Source organism: Pristis pectinata, chromosome 4 (assembly GCF_009764475.1).
Source record: "Pristis pectinata isolate sPriPec2 chromosome 4, sPriPec2.1.pri, whole genome shotgun sequence".
Lineage (NCBI taxonomy): Eukaryota > Metazoa > Chordata > Chondrichthyes > Rhinopristiformes > Pristidae > Pristis > Pristis pectinata.
Window position 1 is genome coordinate 24080895 of NC_067408.1, and position 24604 is coordinate 24105498.

At 39.2% G+C, this 24604-nt stretch overlaps 1 protein-coding gene across 1 annotated transcript in view; it reads right to left on the reverse strand.

Moving 5' to 3' along the window:
- Nucleotides 1-24403, reverse strand: part of LOC127569561 (follistatin-related protein 5-like) — a 440054-nt gene extending 415651 nt beyond the window's left edge. The window contains exons 1-2 of the mRNA XM_052014316.1: nucleotides 24290-24403; nucleotides 18661-18791 (exon numbers count right to left, since the gene is read on the reverse strand). Coding sequence (XP_051870276.1) covers nucleotides 18661-18786 — 126 coding nt within the window. The 5' untranslated portion in view covers nucleotides 18787-18791; nucleotides 24290-24403. The remainder of the gene's footprint in view (nucleotides 1-18660; nucleotides 18792-24289) is intronic.
- Nucleotides 24404-24604: the final 201 nt, after the last annotated feature.

The following is a 24604-nucleotide window of genomic DNA, read 5'->3' on the forward strand; positions in this document are numbered from 1 at the left end:
TGCAAAATATTCTGGGTGCAGTCTCACTGCAGCCTCATGTAAATTTGTGGTGCATGTCACAAAACTCCTTCCAGCACCTGTTGCCTATTCCCTTCTTTCTTTTCCTTTCAGATGCTACCTAATGACATCTCTGATGAAGTCTTGGCGTGGTGTCTACCTTTTTGAGTATTCCTCTAAAGAGTGCTTTCTAAAAAAACTCCAAAGTATTACACAAATAAGTTATTATTGTGACTAGACAATCATGTCCTAACAACACAAATGACAAAAGCATGGAAATCCTAGTAAGACTAATAAGGATGCGCTGTATGGATGTAGCAAAGGGGAGAACAACTGTAGAATGGGGAGGGAGAATAAATACAGAGCCAACAATGATGGATGGTTGTGGGGTGGGGTGGTGTGAACATCAGATAAGGTATGCAATGTTATTTGTGCAGGGACAGAGATCAGGGGTGAAGGACTGTTCCCTGAAAGATGAAAGGAATGTTCAAAAATGGTTGCCATAGGAAACCAAGTTTCCTCGCAATGCTCAAATGGATTGCTGCACGGGGAATGATGTGATCCTCCCCACCCCAATATTGAAATCACGTCTAGGGTGCAAAGGTGACTTAGGCCAGCAAATGTCTAGTCAAATTTCCGGAATGACACAAAATGATTCAAAAACAGTTGTTATTGTATTTAAATTTGGAATAAAATGAATTTCTGTTGCATAATGCTGAAAAAAAAAGACAACATGCAATTGAATTTCTGGGGAAAATTGGGTTAGAATCCCAAACATCAAAGATAAGTATATACTGCAACAGAATAGCTGATGATGTTTGGCATCCATGATCACAAAGAGATTAACATATCCACCACTGGCATGATCATTATTTTATTAGTGTGATGTAGTAACAGATGCATTCTGCTCCTTTTCTTGTGAACTCAACTCTTCCCTGTCACAAGCTTTAGAAGATAATGAGTAGGTTGCAGAATATTCTTTCCTGGAACATTAAACTTCCTTGCTTTGCAATATCTATTCAAAGTTAAAATGGTAATATTTCAGGGGTAGGATTCATAACGCAAAATTTTCTAATTTAAATTTGAGTTCCATATTTGTGAGAAATAAATGTAAATTCAATTTTGCCAATTCTAATCATATTTTTCCTTGCTTCGAAAGTAGATCATCAGCTACCAATAATCTCAATAGAAAAATCCATTCCCCCTTTCCCACCCTTCATATCCAAACAATGAACACTGTGGGCCTTCTAATCACTGATGCATCTTCTTAGCGTAGAATTTGGACTGCATAGATCTGGGATACCTGTCACTGAGCACTCCCAGGACAACATGGTCTTATCCTTGCAGCACCAGACTGAAACACCTATAAAATTAGGAACATACTCACTTACATATTTGTCTTTCCCACTGCCAGCACTGCACACAATGCATTTCCCCACCATACAAAGCCCAGATCTCCATCCTGCTCCCAAGCTAAATCGTTCCCTGGAGACTCCCCAAACTCATGAATGCCCAATCAACCCCCACCCATGTGCTGCCTGCCCAGAACCACTCCACTCTTTTCCTGCACACAAGCCTTGATATAGAACACAGTCCCTTCTTCCACCCAGCCAAACCCTAATACAGAATGCTGGCCACCGTCTCCGATCTCCAATGCCGAATGCCAATCCTCTCTCTGCCCTAATCCCTACTGTAAAATCCCAGTCTCCTTCCCTCATGCTAGCACCACCTGTCCCCCAACAAATGTTAGTCCCTGATGTCTCAAACTAGCCAACAAAAACTTTTCAGTTGCACTTGCACCTTTGGAATTCCAGCACAACCTGCAGGCTGCATGAGAGTTTCTCAGGTAACCCATTTATGCCTTATTACCAGAGAAAAAGGGAACTAGGCCCAAAAGATCAAGACTAGAGTTAATCTTCCATAGGAAGATCCTCTCAACCATCAACGCATCCTTCGATTCCCTTTTCCTTCATGAATCATGTTCATCTAGCTTTCCTTCACATGATTCAGCACTACTGGAGTAATCTATTGGAAAATACAAAGGAGTCAATAAGTGAACCCTAGACTAAGGGGATTGAAATATGGGCTGATATATGAAGGAATGGTGTGAAAAAAAGGTGTGTCTGTTGTAAGGATAACTGAGCCATTGGCATGCGTGAAAGAACGGGTTACACAAAGTGGGGGAATCTGGGAGCCCACATTAGCTCAATGGGGTGAATAGCCTCCTTCTATGCCATAAGGAAATACGAAATTATAACAGGGTGAAGACCACACGACTCCAGAATACACAGATGAGAGAGGGTGGCAAAGGCTTTTGACTTTAATAAATTCTGATAACTAGCATCATTCTGATGCAAGTCATCAAACTGTAATGTTACCTCAGTTTTTCCTTTCTCCACGGACGTTACCAGACCTGTCGAGTATTTCCAGCACTCTTTTGTTTCAGATTTCTACCAATTGCTATGTTCTGCATCTCTCTCAGTTGCACTATTTTCCTCCCTTCTATTCATTTCCACACTAGACAGTTCAGCTATGATTAACAAACCTTCACCAGCATCTCCAGACAGCATCTTTATTTAGGGTCTCTTGAGCTCCACCTATTGCTGACAATCTGTTACCTCTGTTGCCCCTCATCCCACTACACTATAACTTAAACTATTCTTATGTTTCCCCATGTCTTTCTCTACAGATGCTACCTGACCTGTTGAGTCCTTGATCAAAATCTAAGATCTTGCGGCCAATTGTAGGTGCAATCTCTGCAGCTGCCTCTTAATGGGAATACCTCAATACAAGCAACACTCTTCCAGCTACAAGGAAACGTTGCTTCGGAATGAATGGATGCTACAAAATTAAGCAGAGAATGGAAGAACGCTCCCACGGGATCCGAGAGGCTGGTGAAATTCTGGAGGCATGAGAACACTTCAGGACTACAGCCAGATATTCATCTGGATGTTGACAGCTTGAATATCTGAACTTTGGGAAGGCCTTCAATACAACTATGCATGCCTGTATTTGCCTGCTCCTGTGGGCTGAAGGAAAAAATAGAAGATTCCTTAAGTGTGGAGTTTAGGTGACCTCACCAATACGGCAATGAGCAGCAAAATATGAGATGGGAGAGATCAGCAGTGACAGCAGTCTGGTCTGATCCATAGACTAGGAAGCTGAGAGTAACTAAGACCCTAACCCCCTGGACAAATCATTTTGGGCTTACACGTGGGATTGCACTTGAGGTTGCAGAAGATCACAGATCTCAGTGAGGACAAAGAATGTAGTTTAACTATTTGCACTTTAACTTGCATAGTTTTGGGGGAAATGGGATTAGTAAAAACTAGCTATTCTGGGAGTAAATACAAACCATTCTTTGTTAAAGCAGAAAGCTTTCAGATTGTACTAGGGATAATTTTGCCTGGTGCACTACTTTTGATGTCATATGGGGAAGGATTATACTGGGAAACAGGTGCTGAGCAATCAAAATTTATACCAATAAGTTAAAATTTCCTGATGGGCACAAGTAAACACCCAGAAACTTGGTGTTAGGCAAAGGAATTTCCAGGCCAAAATGTTTAAATCATAACAAGGAATGTTAAAACCAACAGCAAGGGAAGTAAGTGTGTCAGTTTCCAGGAGAAAACGATTCAGGGACTGGGTCTCTCAAGTAGACTCTTGCTTTCTTCTTTGTGTCATTACTCCCTTTCCATATACCATCAAGATATGCTAGATTTGTATGGGTCACAACACACAGGTGGGGTCCTGGACAGTGAGTCTGAGGCTTTGTATCAGTGCAGAATGAAGTTGGGAAGCAAATATTATATTGGCGATTGAAAACTGCTTTGCAAAGGATGAGGTCACTCTAGGATAGAACAAAGAAAAGGAAAGCTTAAAGTGCTCTCCTTGTTGCGTTACAAACTATAGTATGCTTAAATGAACATGTGTCTTTAAAAATAAGACCTTTGACAATGGTCTCTTTATGTCCCTGGTGCCATTCCCTCTTCACTGTTTGATTTTCCTCCTTGTGTAACTTTGCAAAGCTTTTGTTTAGTTAGGAAGGCTAACTTCTTTAGTTTTACAGTCACTTGGAAAAATGCCCAAGGAGTAAAAAAGGCAAAGTGAACTAACACTTCTTTCATTAAGATGTCACATTAATAATCTTAGCTGTTCTGTGTTTAGTTAATAAAACAATGATTTGAATTAAAGTGGTTTAAGTGATTTTAATGAATAGATTTTTACTGTAACTTGTGAAATTCTGGTTATTATAACTTGCAATAGAATTTCATTTAAAAATCTCTTCTACATTATAGAATATCTTCTGCATAATAGAAAAGGTATAATGTATAGTAAAGAAAATGACAGTCTTGAACTTGTTAAACATTTAAAGGTTTAAGAATCATGAGTTAATTTTGAGTACAGGCAATTCCCTCATTATGGCGGGGGTTGGGGGGGGGGGGTTGTGCTCCAAGAGAATGGTCCATATCATGATTTTCTATGACAAAGCCACATCATCTGCATGTGTCAAGAAATAAGAGTTGAACAAAACTGATTATTTACTTACTTCTCCCACCCCTACAATTTTATTCTGCATCTCAAATTTTTGGGGAGTGATCTGTGAATTCTGCAAGAGCAATTTCTGTAACCCAAATGGTTGTAACATGGCTTGGGGGGGGGGGGTGGGGGGGGAGGGTGGTGGGTGGTGGAGGGAGGGAGAGGTCACCTGTTTAACTGATGTTATTCCCAGATTCCTGGGATTGCAGGTTTTTTTTTTGTACGAGGAGAGATTAAGCAGGCTCTTCAGTTTAGATGAACAATTTAAAATGAACGTAATGTCGGGGTGTACAATATTCTGAAAGAGCACGACAAGGGAGATGTGGAGTTGATGTTTTCCCTGGCTGGAGTATCCAGAACTAGGAATCACAATCTAAAAAAGAGATCAGCCATTCACAGCAGAGATGAGAAGAAATTTCTTCACCCAGAAAGTAGCAAAGCTTTGGAATTCACTACCCAAGAGGGCAATGGAGGTTCAGTTGCTGAGCATATTTAAAAGAGAGATCAATAGATTGTTGGATATTAAAGAAAGGAATATAAGGTTAGTGCAGGGAAATGATGCTGAGGTAAAAGGTTAGCCATGGCAAAGGAAGCACAAGGCACAGAATGGCCTACTAATACATCTAAATTTTTATTTTTGCACATTGGAAAGAAATTTACTAATTAAGTTTTCCTGTTGAGTTTTAGAATGTATGTATTCAATATATTTATTTGAAGCATTTCTGTGTATATCATCTTTGTTGCAATAAATGTGATTGTGGTCAATTAGGGATGCTACATATCTCAAGACAGTGTTAAAATTTTAAAATAGTGTGCACCACTTCAATCTAGCCTGCATTGCTCAAGCTAACACACTCTTCTTAAATGGAGGTGTACCAAGGCTGTGGCAGGTATTTTCTGAAGATGTGCTTTCTGGGTTCAGACTTGCTTAAGGAAATCCTGCAAAAGACGCATGCAGCTTCCTTTACTGAAATTCAAAGCCTTCCACTAAACATACTATAGTTACAGCCTAGGAACACCAGAACAGGAACACCAAGGTTTGGTGTGGTTAGTGCTGCAAATAAGCTTGCAAGCATATTAGAATGAATTTGGTACCCATTATAAACCCACCATCACCCTTAACACCCAAAAACCAATTTAACAATTGAATGGAATAACTCTACATTTAATTTTAAAAAATGGAGCATTTCATTGGATCCATTTCAAGGAGTTTCAGTCTAATGTGAAAGATATAAAATGGGGGGGGGATGGGGGTGGGGTAGGGTAGGGTAGGAAGAAAAAAATAATAGTCCAGTCAATCAAATTGTACAGCTTTCTGGATTTGGGATGATTCTGAAATGAGAACAAACCAGTTGATAACTTGCCTGAAATTACAGACATGTAGTTTCTGCTTTGAGGGTTAATCGTAAGATTTTATTAAATAATGAAGTTTCTCCATGGCATATGAATGAAGTGAAATGGTAGTTAACAGGGTGTGTAAAAAAAAGCATGAAAAGGTAATAGAAGATATGAGAGTTGAAGCAGAGAATATACAAATCAGCTAACTGACAGTCTTCACTTGGGTGGATTTGTTAAACTTGGACGAAGGGTAAAACAAAAAAATTGCATTTGTCATAGATTGGTCACAAAGCATCCAAGGAAATGCAATTGAGATAAAAACAGCTCCAAACAACCATCACACAAAATACTAGAGGAACTCAGGTCAGGCAGCATCTAGGGAGTGAAATAGACAGTCAACGTTTCGGGTCCTGATAAATGGCCTTGACCTCAAACGTCGACTGTTTATTTCCCTCCATAGATGCTGCCTGATCTGCTGAGTTCTTCCAGCACTGCAGCAAAAGGACAATAGATCAAGGTGGCGGCTCACCACCTTCTCAAGAGCAAGTAGAGACGGTCAACAAATGCTGGTCTTGCCAGCAAAGCCCAGATCTTGAAAAATGAATAATGTAAATGGTTTATGAAGATAAACTGTAAAATGTCTGTCATGCTACATTACTTGACAAGTGTAACGTGAAGTGGTTAACGTGGATCAGGAATGTGTGAAAAAACCTTTTAATCCTGACATTGACACATCTCCTTTAATTAAAAAGGACACAATTTGTATTTCCAAAGTTTGTTCCTTTGGCTTGAAATTGTGTATTTTTATTCCCCAAAATAAACAAAAATAAACTTAAAATTAAAGGTGCATTAGTAAGTTCACAGACAATACAAAGATTGGTGGTGTTGTGGATTGTGTAGAAGATTGCCAAAGGATACAGAAGAATGTACATCAGTTGCAGGTATGGGTGGAGAAATGGCAGATGGAGTTTAATCCAGCCAAATGTGAGGGGTTGCACTTTGAGAGATCAAATGTAAAGGGGCAATACACTGTTAATGGTAAGGCCCTTATAACAGTGTTGATGTACAGAGGGATCTTGGGGTCCATGCCCATAGCTCCCTGAAAGTGGCTGCACATGTTGATAGGGTGGTAAAGGTGGTGTATGGCATGCTTGTCTTTATTGAGGCACCGAGTTCAAGAGTCAGGAAGTTATGTTGCAGCTTTACAAAACTCTAGAGAGGCTGCATTTGGAGTACTGCATTCAATTCTGGTCACTCCATTAGAGGAGGGATATGGATACTTTGGAGAGGGTGCAGAAGTTGTTTACCAAGATGCTGCCTGGATTAGAGGGCATTTGCTACAAGGAGAGGTTGGACAAACTTGGGTTGTTTTCTCTGGAGTGGCAAAGGTGAAGGGGAGATCTGATTGATGTTTATAAGATAATGAGAGGCATAGATAGAGAACACAGCCAGTATCTTTTTCCCCCAAGGTCAAGATATCTAAAACTAGAGGGCATTCATTTGAAGTGGGGTGGGGTGGGGGGGGGGGGGAAGGATTCAGAGGAGATGTGTGGGGTAAACTTTTTTTTAAAAAAGATACGTACAGTGGAATGCACTGCCAAGGGTGGTGGTGCAGGCAAATAAGATAGGTGTTCAAGAGGCTCTTAGACAGGCATATTAATGTGCAGACAATGTACATTGTGTAGGCAGAATGGATTAGTTTAGTTCAGCACAACATCATGGGCCAAAAGACCTGTTCCTGGACTGTTCTAGGTTCTAAATATAGATTTCATCAAGGATGCTCTCAGGCATCCACACGCAGAGGAAGGCCTCAAGAATATTGGCGGATACTGCATGCTTCCATACCAGAGACATGCAGTCAGAACAGATGAACTACTTGGTTGCTCAATGCTCAGACCCATTAAAAAACCTTTCCAGGGCCAAGAACAGCTCAACAAGGAGATCCCTTAATGAGCCTATGCCCTGCTGCACAAGGTGTCTAAAGAGCTGGGGCACATGAAGGGCAACCCAAGTGAGAAGCAGCCCCTTCAGATACTGAAAAGTGGTTTTCAACCTCTTCCATTGTTCACTGTTGATTTATCATGCACCCACAAGTTCTCCAAGTTGTGTCCCCAATTCCCAATCATTTAGCAGATTCTTATTTTTTTTCTCCTCTCCATGTCTTTTGGAGTATGTGGTGTTATTCCTTGGAACTATATCTTTATCTTGACCTGAATTTCTCCAAACTAACTGCTTTTCTTTTGGAGGACACCTGAAGATCAAGCCTCCCTTGGGTTTTAATACACAAAATAGATTCCAAAAGGTGATTAGTTGCTCTCTTATTAGAGATGCCCAAGCAGCTTTCACCATTTTGTTCAGTCTGATCTTCTGCATACTAGGCTACACACCTTTACTTACTATCATAGAATTTCTAGGTTACTTAGATTAAAATGCATGCGCTTTTAAAGATGCCTAAACTAAATGTGAGTGCCTTATCTTAGCTCCTAATCTATTTGCAAGTTTTATATGCAAAATGAACCAGTTCCTGACACCTCATCCTTTAATCAAGCAGCCAATTTCAAGTTCTGAGTGTTCTGACAGTCATAATTAATCACTTGAACTACACACTGCAGCATTTAGAATTAAGAGGACAATTATCTAGGCTATGACAAAACCCGTTGATATTATTCTAGGTCTGATGCTGACGTTTGTTGTAAACCATTCTCCAGCAGGACAGTTGATTTCCAAAGTACAGATGTCCCCGTTTTAACATCAGCAGGACAGTACATTGTTTCATATACAGGGCAGTCTTTCAACACTATTGTTTTCATAAGGAATTAAATAAAATGGTTTCCTTTATTAATTATCAAGTCTTAATTTCCATCATCATCTGTTTACCTTGCAAGGCTTTAGGGACCTCAGCTTGTTAGGATCATAGACCTCTCAGTTGAAATTTAATACAAATCGTGGCAGACAAAAAAGGTTGTACAAAATCAAAAAGCTACAGTGGAGTGGATCATCAAAAGAGTGTATGTCAATACTCTTTTTTAAACCTTCACATATCTTGTGGATAATTCTTCCTGAGTACAACTTCTCCCTTGCCCCAGATTTAATTGAAGCAGAACAAAAAGCAAGGTGCTAGAAGAACTCAGCCAGTCGGGCAGCATCTATGGAGCAAAAGAGAGTCAACATTCTTTTAAGTTGTAGGAGCAGGGAAAGTGCTGTCAGATATGCCATGGCAAACAGTTACACTACATCACGTAGCTAGGTTTCATGGTGTGCTGGTGGGAAAGGAAATGACCCTTTAGGGTGATGTATGGGTGGCCAGTTAAATGGGTTACTTCCTTCTAGATCATGTTGAGCTTCTCAAATGCTGTTAGACTTTGTAGGAATGCTTTGGTATATCAGGGAGCAGTCATTAAACTTTTATTGGAGATGGACACAATGAGGTACTTTAACCACCAAAATTTTACTTACTACTTATCATTCCATCCCCTAATGTTGTTTAAGTCTTGCTGCATACAAGCACAGATTGCTTCATTTACTGAAGAACTGAGAACAGAAATGAACATCAGCAATTATAAATTAACATCACCACTTCTGACATTATGGTGGAAAGAAGGTCATTAATTGAGCGGCTGATGTTGGGCTTTGCACACAGCCCTGAGGAACTCCTACAGTAAGATCCCGGGGCTGGGTTGATTGGACTCCAGTAATCTTGCAACTTTCTGCAGAAAACAGACTTTTGTTGAACAGTCAACATTTGCCTATAGTATCTATACCACTAGACATTCTACACCAGCACTTTCCTGGAGGAGGGGGAGGGGGGAGGGGGTGGGGGAAGGTGGTGGGGGAGTGTTAGGGCTGCAATATGGCCAGGGATCCAAAAGAAATGTACCTACTGGAATATGCTTGGGACCCATTCAGGGACATAACATTTAAAACGCTTCATTGCAGTGAAACTACTATTATTAAATACCATTGAGCTGAGAGTACCCAACAGGTGAGCTTCAGAACTACATGGACTAATTTCTCACTAACAATATTCTAAATGAACGTGGTAAGGATGCAGTTAATACATGCAAATCAAATGTAGGAATTGTGCCATCGATCATGGGTGCAATTTGCAACTGGAAGTGCTTGATCAAATTTCTGGAGTCATGCAATTTGATCTGAAAACCAACATAACCACATTTTGTCTCAGAAGGAAAAGTGACTTCCATACACATAGCACAGAAAAATTGCAATTAAGCAATCAAATTCCTCAGCACTTGACTCAGTGTTTATGGGATAGTGGCAGAGGAAGGAATATTATCTGTTCATGCCTTGTTACAGCAATTGACTGAAGGATGCTGGGTTTGAGTCAGTGATGTTGATTAACACAGGGACCAAAGCATACTTGAGGTCCTTCAAGAACTACTCCCACATGCAAAGTGAGACAGATTTATACTGGGATATATGTTAGAATATTTCTTGAGTGTAAATGATGAATGGTCTCAAACCAAAACATCAACTGTTTATTTTCCTCCATAGATGCTGCCTAACCTGCTGAGTTCCTCCAGCATTTTGTGTGTTGCTCCAAATTCCAGCATCTGCAGAATCCTGTGTCTGTTTTGGAATTTGCTGATTTAGGAAATCCCATTCTGGAAGTGAGGGTATCAAATTTGACAATTTGAACCCAATCCAACTACTAGGGTGGCTACACTGCTGAGTTTGCCCCTGCTTGGTTTTACCTTACTGAAAGAATCTTGGTTGTGTGCGTAACTGAAGACAAGTTCAGAAGGGTTGTACAAATTGCACACGACCTAATATTATGGAATACACATTCAACAAGTTGCATTTTAGTTAACCCCATACTGTCTGGGGTCATCGTATTCCAGAATGCAATTTGGGCAAGGAAGCACGAGACAGCAGTTGGTATAGAGGGGAAGAAACTGGAGGGAAAAGTATTTGAGTTTCACTGGTAATTTCCCCCAAATGTCATAGGTTAAATTGAAAAACAAGTTATTGTACATGACAACTGCCTTCGGTTTCATAATCCAGAAATATAATAAATGATGTAAACTTACACCTGGTGAGAGGGGAAAAAATCTTGTGTATTTGATCCTGGACTTATTTTTCCAATATAAAAATGCTAAATGCAAAAACAACAGTAATAGCAAAATGATAAATATCTCCACCCAAGAGGCAGATAATTACTGATATGCCAGTTTTCAACTTGAGCCAACCATTCAGTTGTGCACAAAGATATGAATCATATGTCACTGCAAGCTATGATATCGCCTTGACTGAGCACAAATTCTGGCTGTAATTAATCTCATCCTTACACCTTCAAATCATTGCCTACTTCAAGGATAGCAAATGTAACAAACAATTAAGATGAAAGACAGCAAATGAATGAATTAGTCCATACACATTCTTGTATCTGGAAAGATTACACTTTTTACATTTATAGTTAAATTAGCATGTCTTCTGCCTCTAGCACTACTCATTTAAAAAGGTAATTATATGTTACATAAACAGAAGATCAAGAGAAGTACAAGGCAAGATGTTTGCAGGCTCTTTGTTCAAACTCAAATGCTAAGAAATGGTATTTGATCAACTATTAACATGAATTGTTTTCATCTTCTCTCTTAAATTTTATGATTGGGCATTCCCTCCCAGACTTCCATTTGCCTTTGTGTAGCTGATTATGTAGGGATCTGCAAAGCATTGATATGTTCATGGCCAAGATGGTGCTGTTTCCACCAGGGCCAACTGCAAGCTGTGTCTTGGATCAAGTGAAACATGTCCATTAGTTACTTGAAAAAGATCTCATAAGTCTTCAAGATATCAATTTTTGGCTTCCTCATTACTAAGTAAATACAAACATGGGTGTCATGATGTAGTCCTCATCTAACTTCAAGGACATGCTAGTCATTCTGGACTTTTCTTAAATTGGTGCAGTTAATCATACAAAAATTTTTTATACTGAAACCAAGGATGGATGAATCCTGATCACCGAGTTTCACACTATTGACTAGGAGGTTAATAATACATGTTCTGATGTCTTTTTGATGGCATTAGTTACAAAGTCATAGATCTGTTTTAACAGAGTGGGTCACAAAAGGACAAGAAATCCTAAGTTTAAAGATGGTGACTTGTGTAATAATAGCTTAAAATTTGCACTTCCAACTAATCTGGGCTGGAGATCTTAGCCACAAGTAGTAGAACATTTAACACTACAGGCAGGTCAATATTTTAATTATAAAACAGAGAGAGTACAAGAGATATTGCAAGATAATTAATCTTGGGGTTCAATTGTCATTTAGAAGTTGTTCTTAAGCTTTATTCAATCTATTTATAACAGAAGATCTTGATTATGTAACTACATGCAAGTTTTCCCCTACCCATCAATCAACTGTCAGCACAGACTACCAAATCCTTGCCACATGCCTGAAGGATACGTGTGTACAGAAGAATGAAGATAAATTTTTTCACAGCACTTATTTGATAAAGATACTTAAGTGAAGGGGAAAAGGACATGTTTGGTAATGTTCTTCAACTATGTCCTGAAGCTCTTGGTGTTATATTCAGATTCTGATTTCACTGGTGAAATAATCTTCCTGTACTCCAAACATGGAAAGCATTTTAAATATCAAAATATGGCACATCTCAATATTCTCCCTTCCCACCCCATACCAAGATGGATGTGGGTATTATGGAGTGGATACTTGTAGCCTTCCAGCAACTCAATGTTCTTTTATTTCAACAATAGCAGTGCAAATCCAACCCCATTGTTACCAACAGCTATAGGCTGATAAATAAGGTTTATTTAGGTTAAACCAATCCGAGTGCCTAAAACTGCCCCATAAGCAACTAGATTTTTTTTTGAAGTAGTAGGCAATGACAGAACACAGGAAACATTTATCTATTTATACATACTGTAATAAGTTTTCACAAACGGGAATGCTGGACTGATTATATTAGCCATTTTCATTGTTGTTGGAGACAAGCACCAGCCAGGACTCCCCTACTTCTCTTCAAAATAAATCTGTAGGATCTTTTACATCCTGACTGGGCAGATGTAACCTTAGTTTGTCTTAACATCCCTGACAAAACACCATTCCCTCAGTACATCACAGAAGGGTCAGCTTGATTGTTGAACTCCAGATTCTTGATTGGGACTTCAATCTACAACCATCTTAATCATAGCAATCAGTGCAACCACTGAGCCACAGCTGTATCCCTTGGTTGACAAGGTGAATTTTATGACTGGGCAATTCAAAGATGGGAATTGAATTTGAAGTCTTCCTGGATTAAATTTCTTTGCATAATGCCAAGCAATGCCTGTTCCTATTAATCCATTTATAGCAGTTCAGTCATTTATTTACTGTAGTACACACATCATTTGGTTTGACATCGCTTTAGTGATGATTAAACTGACTGATGCAAAACTGTATATGGCTTACAAATCATGTAAATTGATTTCCTAGATAATGACAGAAACCATTTATTATAATGAGGGGCATGTTTTATGTAGCTTTTGTTTCTTCTGAGTGAGCCATAAACAATTGGTACTAAATCAAAAGTTACTATTTTATAGAATGCTATCACACTTAATAACCTATGCTACCAAAACAATACATATGCTCTAGGTAGATCAGGGTAACAAAGCAAGAGAGATCCTTTAACATTACTCTTGTAGTTCTAAAGCATTGTCCCTTACTACAAAATTCAAAGTGTAGAAAGTTATAGTACCTATCTTTTGTCCAAAGTGTTCTTGCCTCACACAAGACATGCTGGATGAAGGTTACACTATCTTCTTTGCAAGTCTGTACACCAATTACCCTATTGCCATACCCAAGTTATATGGGCATTCTGTAGCAGAAATCTAGGTATAGAAATGCTACTTTTTATATAAAAAAAGTCAGTGAAATTCAGGTTAAAAATAAGTTTTAAGTGCAAGCTTCATCAAGTGCAAATACAATTTCTGTAGTCTTTAATGATTCAAAGTCATTTTGCACAGAGCCAGTCCCCAAATCAAAATAATGGCTGGTTTCCATTGAATCTGTCTTTGCCTGTTCAAGTAGTGTCTTTAGATTGAGTTTGCCTTTACAGACAAGTAGTTAATGGAAATGTTTCAAAGGTTTTCAAATTTAAAGGGGCTGACAATAGTAAGACTAAAATAGTTTAGAATTGCTTCCTTCCCCCTGTTATTTTCAACATTACAAAGCCAGGTTACTCACTGGTGAAAGATTTAATAACTATTAAAAATGCCATTGGTGATAAGTTTAATTTTCAGTTAAATAAATAAAACTGCATCAGGTTACCTCTTAAAATACATGTATTTTTGTTTAAATGCAAAGTAAACTATTACTCAAGCTGATGGGTGTTCAAAGATTTTTAAAATGTATTTGTAAAAACATTAAGTTAGAGTTAAGTGCAATTTCCCCAGTACAACCACAGCATAAACTCACATTCAAATGAAAGAAAACCACACTATGATATCCATATCATACAGAAACAATACAACAGCTCAGATTTTAACTCAGAACAGGAACGTAAAGGACAAAGCAAATGGCAAGACACCTCATTAACATTTTCGAACACCTTGTACCAAAGGCCTGTAAAAATGACTTTACCAAAGACTGGAGATGAAAAGATACAACAATACTCATGAGGCTCCATTGACGATACAAGGAAACATTCCCCACTAAGGAACTGAGAGATAGAAAGAACAGAAGGTTGATGACATCTGCAAAGTTTACAACCTCGGGTTCATGGACTAGTGCTCACCCTACTCACATTTTGTGTGGCCAAAAGTTTATTTTATGCAGCTTCTGGTGGTGGATTTAAAAAAAGCACACATTCAGATGATGTCATCAGGATGTGACAAATATTTAAATTAAGACACTTCAGCTTCGGAGCAAACTACCAGCCTGCTCCTAATTTCAGGATCATTACAATGATCGAATGGGGCTGCATCAGGAGCATTGTCTACGACGGGTGGCCTGTAGGCTGATTGGGAGCGAGTGTGGAATTCGCTCAAACGTGAATTAAATCCATGGGAAGATATCATTCAGCAGTACCACAGATCTGTTATTGATTTGTTTGTTATTCAATTACCTTTATTTAATTATGCTGATATCTATGAGAATTTGGCAAGTATGCAATGTATTCTTGGGTTAATAAATCATTGCCATTCATATTCCAATTGACAGTGTATTGTTCATTGTCTTTTTTTAAAAAAGCGCGGAATAAATCCTAATGTATAGGATAAGAAATAGTGTTTCTCAACCAGTGTTAGGCTCCCCAGAGGTTATCGTAGTCTGTTACTTTATTTCACAACACAGATAATTGGAATAGACGAGCTGTTTCTATCTATTGCATTCCATTATTTCTAGAAGTCTCATTTCATAAAACCACGTGCCCATTTCTATTTTTGGTATCAACTACAGTCAGCTTTTCTTAATCAACCATCATTTGAGGATGGTTGTAGAGATCTGCATTCCTAATGTATTTATGGGTGGCGGCAAATGCAAATTATCTGTAGATTTAGAGTTGAGTCATTTTATAAATTTAAGTTCAACTGTTTATCCGATTTGAACTGCCATTCAAATAATTTGCACAAATTGTTCAAGCTCCTGTGGAGAGCAAAACCTTGTAATGTTTCACTATGTTAAGATGCTATTTACTTGCAAGTTATTGTAGATCATTGATTTGTAGTGAAAAATTTCATTAAGAAATCCTAATATTTTGAGGCTTTAATATGAACAGGAAGCAATAATTTTGGAAATATTTGATTGCAATAGTTTGTACTTCAAAAGGTTTATGGCTGAAAGTTATTTGCACTTTTAAGGACCAATACACAGTGGACCAATAATCACGTTAGTCTTGGGCCTGCTTCAGAAGAGTTCAGAGCTAGAGGCCCAAAATGTTGGGTGCAAATGTTTGCCCTTTCCATTCTTTCCTTTGTTTCATGAAATTGTTGTCCCTGCCAAAGAACTCAGCAACTCCTTATTTTGTTCCTTTTTCAATAGTCACATCCCCACTTCCACTGGGACACCCATCTTTGCACTCTTAATTCCAAAGCAAGAAATCACAAACAATTGGATTTAGTTTGATCATTCCAAACTGCTTTCTGCAGAGAAATCAAACTACTGATTTAAATTCATTTGAAAGCTCACCATTTGGGAATTTGAGCTACAACAGTCCACCCTAGTGTAGCTCTCTTCAACAAACTTCTTTAAACTTACTGTTGCTCCTCTGCCTTTCCCCCAGTTAATTCCCAGCATCCATTTACTGAGATGTCTTGGGAAATTTTGCAAAGGTAAATACACAATACAAGTTGTAATCATAAATATTACAGTAACCTTCACTTCTGTGATGCTTTTTTTTTAAAATATAAAATGTCCCTTCTGAAATAGCATGCATTTCATTGATACAAGAGCTGTGGAAGTGAAGGAGCCTTTTATTGGAGAATTTCAGTCCCAATCAGCTCAAACTTTTTGTTAAGGTATCAGAACCAAATAAAGAATTTGCAAAAAAGAAAACACTTTAATTACCCAGGCCACTTGACTCGCACATTTTTCTTTTCTCAATAATTCACCTGATTGCATCTCCTAAGGTAACATCTTACCAGACTGGAACTTGGTTTGAAGAATGAGATGACAAGTTCCATGAATTAAATGATTGGAATATTGAATTATCATTTTAGATGCTGGCCTTGATACCACATACTCAAATTCAACTCTGCCCCTAATCCAATAGGGGATGCCTTCAATGTGCCTCAGCCATGCAAGGCCTTTTAGTTTACATAATTTGGATTTTACAAACAATTATGAATTTAGAATTAATGAACATTCATCACTGAGTATTTAAGGAAGTTTACTCAAGTATAGAATCCAATTCATTAGCTTTTTTTGCCTCAGAAATGAACATTAGCATTTAAACTGGCAGTGGAAGAGCAAATAAGACTTATACCTTGGAAATCTACAGGCATTATGGATTTTGCCACAGAGCACTGTACTTCCACTTAATTCATCTTGTAAACATAACCTAGTTAATTGAATACAATTTGAAAATGTTATACAATATTAATTCAATTAGCCATGGTTGTTTTAGAATGAACAAATCTTTAGACTGGATTTTCATGGCTACAAGATTCCCCAACCATTAAGCCCATGTTCATCTTGATATACTTAAGTAGCTCAAATCTGGTGTGGTGTATTTGGCAAGGTCCCACATAAGAGGTTGATCAAATAAGATTAGAGCATATTGAATTGGCATGGATTGAGAATTGGTTATTGGCTACAAAGCAAAGATTGAGAATAAACATCCTTCTGAGCTTGGCAGACTTTGATGTAGGAAACCAGAGGAATTGGTGTTTGGGTCCTGGGTTTTCACAATTTACAGCAATAATTTGGCTGAAGGGATAAGTTGTCACATTTCCAGGTTTGCTGTTGATGCTAAACTCGGTAGGATTGAGTGTATGGAGGAGGATGCAAAGAGGCTTCAAAAGGATATGGATAAGCTGAGTGAGAGGGCAGGAACATGGCAGATAAAATAGTGTGAAAAATATTAAATTATCTATGACAGAAAAGTGAAGTATTTATTTAATGGTGAGAGATCCAGTAATGTTAATGTACAAAGGGACCCAAGTGTGCCTGTACACAGGTTGCTAAGGATAACAGGCAGGTGCTGCAAATGTTTAAGAGATCAAATGATATATTAGGCTTTGTGACAAGATGGTTTGAATGCAGGACTAAGGAAGCATGATTGCAACTGTATAGGTCCTTCAAGAGACTGTATCTGGAGTGCTGTGTACAGATACAGAAGGATGTGCTGGCCTGGGAGGGAGTGCAGAGAAGATTCACTAGACTGGTTCCAGGCATGGTGAGTTTGACACAGATGTAGAATGGGACTGAAAGCTCTAGGATTTAGAAGAATGAGGTCAGATCTCAATGAAGCTTACACACCTTCTTTGAAGGCTCAACAGACTGGATGCAGAGGTGGTTTCCCTGGCTGAAGAGTATAGGAATAGGAGATGGTGAGACATTGGAATTCTCTACCCTGGAGGGCAGTAGATTGATGGATGTTAAGGGAACAAAGGGTTATGGTGATATGCTGGGAAATGACACTGAAGTGGGAGACCAGGTATGATCTTAATGAATGGTGCAGCAGGCTTGATGGGCCTTAAGAACAATTCCTACTCCCATTCCTTGTGTTCTAACAATAAATTGGGCCATCCATTTGTTGATTTGTGGCATTTTGTTCATTTTAACCCAAACCTGAGGGGTAGGGTCATTTTTATGACTGGTGAATGTAGTATGGTAGCTCTCAGAAAGGATGAGGCACAAATTACAAGTTTTGTGGGGCCAAAAGCTGGAGTACAAGAACTTCCATAACTCCCCTCACCTATACTTATAACAATAAACAGCTACTTTGTGTCCCAGCACAACTATGATTATTTAAATAAGTTGCAATTTTCAAGTAACCATGGATATGTGGGATACTAATTCTCAGACTAGCACTGATGGTCAGAGTCAGGTCTCTGCATCACTTCCAGGGTTTGAATGACAATTAAAAGACTTGGGTAGGAAATTTAAAGAAAATCAATGTCATCCCAAAATCAGCAATTTTACAAATTCATTTCAATCCACAAATCCATCTCAAAGTTACATGCAAACTCCTTAAACATTGCAGGAAGCTGTTCTGTGGTTGAGTGGCAAATATTGTTCCAGTGCTGTTATATTTGTTTTGATATTGCTCACTTGTAGCAAAGTCTATCTGTATACAACAATCAACTGTGTAAGACAGAATTACCTCTTCTTGGAGTGCAGCTCCATGTACCAAAAGCTTCCTGGGCATTTTCTTTTCCAACCATCCTTCTGCCATCAACAAGCATATCCCAAGCAAGGAAAGAAATGGCCACGACACTCTGGACTTCATTGGATCTGGTATGGCAGAAAGGTAATGGTTACATTTTGCTCGTTCTGATTGTTTAAAATTAAAAACAAAGATTTGCTTTGATTTCATTTTACTTAACAAATGATTATCCCAAAAATTGTTCATTAAATTTACAAAAGGCTAGCGATACATTAGTGCCTACAGAGATGTATTGATTTGTTGCAGCATGGCATGCATTTGCATCATTGTCATGAGCACGCCACTTTAAATTTCAGTACTGCTCAATAGCTCCAGCCATTACTGAAATTGACCTTGCAAGAGACTGTTCTTCCATGCACTGCAGCAGTGCAGGTGCACATATGAAAATGGACTAGGTAGGGCATTGTATGGGCAGGCAATCTGGGGATGGAGGAGCTTTTGGGTCAAGTGGCAGATGTCAGTGAATTGGGGGGGAAGAAAGAGAAAGGGGGAGGTATGTGACTGTGATTGAAAAGGGCTTGCTGTAAAGTGTGATTAGTGGGAGGTAGTAGCAGACCTTAAGTAAAGTTGATAATTAAAAATAAATGGCTCTACCCGAAATGGGTTCCCACTGCTGCACTGATTCAAGCTCAAGGAGGCCCTTTAAAATAGTATTGCTGCAGAACAAGTAGTGAGATGAAAACATGGCTGGGCTGAGAATATCCAATGGCAGGCACATTTCAGAATCAACATCTCCCATTGCATGGGGAATGATACTATGCATGTGTATGACACAACAGTTCACCCAAGCGAGTATCCAATCAAGTTTCCTGGGATTCAATGCAAAACCAATGTATTCCATTCCAGGAAAAGGATAACTGATGTCCATGCAATAGCTCCAATTAAATTCTATACAAAGGTTTTAAGGAGAATCTCAAAAGAGATGCAAATAGGTTTGGGAAAGCAATTTTAGAGCTTGGAGTCACAGCAGCTGAAGTCAAAATTTGGGAATGGTTAATTATTTTTTAAAAAGCATAAATGAAGAGGAATGAAAACAAGAAGGACATGTGAAAGAAAAGGCAAGTATTACAAATAGAAAACAGAATATGATTAAATGGCAAAGTTGACGAAATAAGACGACAAGATACAAACAATAAATGGTACTTGAAACATTCAATATGTAAACCATCGAGGCCGAGTGAGAGGGAGGAATGGTAGGTCAGATAAAGTATCAGTAGCGGCTGGCAAAGTGGAAATAAAATCGAATAGCAGAATAAAGTAGTATATCATTAAAGCTGCAGACTGCCACATCAGCACGATGTACAAGAGGGACTCACCACCTTTGGTGTCAATACTGTGAATCTAGAATATTTAAGGTCCTTCTATGATTCCCTACCCCACCATTAAAAGTAGATTTAGTTGAGTGAGTGGGCCCCACTGCACACAGTGTGGCTCTATATCTAGCTGCATTTCAAAATTATTGTATGAAATAATGATTCAGTAATCACAGGATGAATCAATTAGATGCACTTTGAGCTGGAATTCATGTCAAACAGAAAAGCCTTATTTGACCTTCTCTATAGTTCATTTTGTGAATTCATAAACATGTTGATTATCTGTGTGCCAGATACCATGCCAATTAAAGAGTAGCACAGAAGTAATTTACAAGAGAAAAGATTATTATTAACAGTAATAGACAGGATAGGGAGAAGGCCAAGTTTATATGATCTTTTGAAGAGAAATGAAAGGTAAAAGGGAAAGCTGTTTGGCAGAAAATGCCAAGATCCACAGCAGATGGACCACAAAATAAACAGCAAGCTCAGAGCAGAGAGTTACAGGGTGTTGACAGATGATTGACTGGAATTAATACCGGATGGGTTGAGCATGGATATGGGGAACTTAAATTGTTTCACTGAGGCATAAGGAACCAGTGTAATGTAATGACACACTAAATGGACATAGAACAATTACAGCACAATTCAGGCCCTTCAGCCCACAAAGCTGTGCCGAACATGTCCTGGGTGGGCTTTAACAATGCAGACAAGTGTTACTAAATAAAACTTAAATCCAGCAATTCATTGTTAATTTTGTATTAAAGTGTATTCTTATATCAGCATATTAAAATACAGGTCATAGAATCAGACACCACAAGTCCAAAGTTCTGAGTAAACTCAATTTCTTGATAGACTGGAGGGCATGACATACATTTATGCCAAATTCAGGCTATTCTGTCTGGAAACTTTGTCAGTCAATGTGGCTATAATTTTAATAACCATCATTCAACAGAAGTTCTGCTGAACATGACTTTCTAGTTTCACAAATGTACTAGACAAGTTTTAGACCATCCTCATTCTCACCCACCTCCAGCTTTGAATCCAGCCCATGCTCTTTATTTAGGAAGGGCTGGTGTAGAGGGAAGAAAGCCTCAGAAGGAGACTTAAGTGAAGGATGGATTTTTAAACAGGAATCATTGTCCCCCCCCCCCCAAACAGCAACAGATTTTCCAAACACTTCAAGAAAGTGATATACCTTTTAAAGTTTAAAATGTCCTCTCAAAATAGTTGTTCACCGAGCTATTATGTGAAAGGAATCGTTCTGCAGCGCAAGAAAAGCTAACTTCTCATTTAAATATGTTTGCAAATTTGTGTCCCAAATCCCATTACAGAAAAATTGCAAACGTAGCAACCAACTCAGATTCCTAACAATCCGCAATTTAGCCAGATATGCATCTTTACGTTTACATTTCAAAATAGTTATATATAGTATCATTTATTCTTTCTAGATTCGAGCTTATTTTGATGCCACCCTTTAAAGATACAACACAGGTTGTTGTACACTGCCGGCCTGTCTGCAGTTGGCACAGAATCAAAACGTGGATACCAAACTACAATGTTCGATAATTGAAATCTGAACAATGATGATTTTAGCCCACCAACATATGACTCCATTAGAAGTATGTAATTATTGCATTTTAGATCGATAACAACATTCGTTAAATTTTGGAATTTAAATGAATTAAACAGAAACAAAATATTCACGTCGCCTCCTGGTTACAAGAAAGCTCCCGAGTCCTTCACTGGTAAACAGCGCCACTAAACCCCACAGCGCCGTTAGCTCAGCTTCTGCAGCTGTCGGGGTACCAGGTTTGACGAAGAGCAGGAGAAAGTGAAAAAACAGGGAATTTCAAAACAAAAAGAATTTAGTCAAATGTATTTGTTACTCTAGTGCTGAGGGAATGTACTGGGGGCATTGGAAAACAGTGCTGAACCCCTATAGAAAATGGCAATAAAATTATATCAGCACGGTCAGCATGATAAATGCTAAACTATACTACAGTTGGATTAAAGGACGATGTTCTAGGAGAAGGTGGCTAAAATATTGTATAATAAGGTATTGGCTTCCAATAGCCAAGGATCAAAGGCAAATGGGGGCTTGTCCAAGTCAAGATAGTGGGCAAAGAAAGGTCTGTCGACAATCTATGCTGCCTCGGTGTATCCAACACCTACTCCCATTCAACGATATGCTTACATTCCTAAACTAAAGCATGTTCACGATTCTCCATGGCAGCTCAAAGTCTTGAAACGCATTTGCAATTTAAAGTATTGCTTTATTAATTTACGGCGCTGCGAGAGAGTGTGATTAACATTGTTGAAGCGGGGAGACAGGATTGGTTTTCAGCACTGGTACATGAACAGTTCATATGGGCTTCAAGCACACAGCACCAGCCCTCTGAACTGCAGCCAGCCTCTCCGCGATACCTAACTCCAGTTTATCCAGACACCACCACTAAGGCAATACTTTATTTACTTGAACTTGCCCTTCGTTCCTTAAGAGGCAGGTGCAAATTAGTATTGCGCCACTGTGCAGTTAGGGAAGCCACTTCACTAAAGGGGAAAGTATAACCTCAATGGCATTTTAATTGGCAGCTCACTGACTCAAGTATTCAGATTTGATCTGTCCGTACAAAATCCTAAATTATGGTTAGTGTTGCTTATCAGCATGTTCAAGCGAAGATTTTCAAGGAGCCGAGTACAGTGATTATATGAAATTTTAACACATCAAATGTGCCTACATATGTAATACTCAGTTATTCTTACCGACAAACTACACCCCGAAAAGGGTCATTTAATTCAAAGATCCTCCAGTTCAAACGAATCGGCCCGTGGCTAGTTTTATCAGTGAAGAGTGGCGTTAGTCATTACTTGTTGTGTAATGTGTTTGCATTCAGGTTTCCACTCAGTCTTGTGGGCAGTGAACATCGCCTGGTTAACTTGCCCGGCCGGCAGAGTTCAGCGCAGCATCTGCACAGCACGTTACAAACTGCAGGTACAAATCGGTATTGCGCCACTCTGCGCACAGCGAGGAAAGCTGCTTCGCGAAAGAAGCAAACTACGGCTAGCATTCACCGGAGCTCATCAATCAAAACACTGGGAAGGAAATGCCACATTTGTGAAAGGCTTTAATCCTTCAAAGAACACTTGGAAGATCTACACCATTTTCTTTTCAAATAAAGTTATTCAAAAAGCATTCACGCCCACGGTGGCTCGCTGTAGGAGATATTGGAAATAGTGCTGGTATCCAGCGCCACATTCAGTATTAAACAGAAGTATTGGAGATTTAGTGTTTCTAAAAGTTGCTGTAGTTTCTGGGGATAATTGATAACACAAAGAATAATGCTAAACTCAGCTGTTCGCTCTCAGTGTGCTAGGGAATAAATACAACAGTTCTGCCAAAAATCTACAGAGAATAAGGGTTTCTCGAGCTTCTGATCTCTTGCTTAAGGACGTCGTTTTTAAACTCGGTCGTTTCCTACATCTGCTTTGCATGTGGACATGTACATTAACGAAGCTGCATTTTTATCAAGGTATGCCGCATGGCAAATCTTCCCTATACAGGTACATAGGGAGTGGACGGGGTGTCTCTGACACCACGGGCGTAACAGTTTAAAATTGTCAACGGCACCAGCCGGATAAAGCAAAGCAAAGCGTGCTGGTTGAACATCGCTCGTTTTCTAAGAGGAACCAAAGTCAAACCATCAAAAGACAGGTTCAGAACTAGAGAGAGCAAACAAGTTCCCGGCGGGGAAATCGGTTGGCGTGTCATTCCTGCGGCGCCTTATCGCAGTCACATTTCATTTGCATTTAAAAATAACTGAAAGTCATTGACATGCATTATTCAAAGAATTGCATCAATTACAGCAGGGAAAAGGAAGGGGGCATTCTTAAATGAACCCTTCCTGGCAAAATGGAGATGAGACTAATTGGATTGCTTTTGGAGCCGACCAACCTCAATGGGCCGAATGTCTTCTGTGCTGTATCATTCTGTGGTTCTAGCAGGAACAGTGTCCTCTATAGTTTGGATGCTCAGAGAAACGTTTCCGCGGTTCTGTTTAGAGTTAGACTTTTGAATTATTAGCCATTCCAAGTGTTCCATGAGACTCGTGCACCGCAAGTCAAACAAGGTTCTCTAGTGGGTGAAACAATGATAAGTCTATCGTAGCCATCTGTCTCTTTATCGTAACAGAAATACGTTAAAACAATGCAGAAAAGCCAGATGCAGCGATGATAATTGCATTGCTGAGTTTTACCTGCAACAGCCCGCAGTCACGGGAGAAATCCGAGACCGGCAGCCACAACTGAGGGAAAGAAACTGTTAACGAGTCCTCGCTTGCTGCCCAAGAAGTGCTCCGGGACCAACAGAGACCTGCGTGCGGCGAGCGACCTGCTTTGGGCTCAGGGTCGGTATCACCAGCAGCATCAGCACCACGCTTTGCAGCAGCAGGTCCCACCTCCACTCCTCATCTTTATGCTAACACGCGACACGGCTCTGACACACCCACGAGTGCTTGCCAACCAATGACCGCAGTACCTCGTGTTTCTCTATATCTGCGTGTACCCTGCCT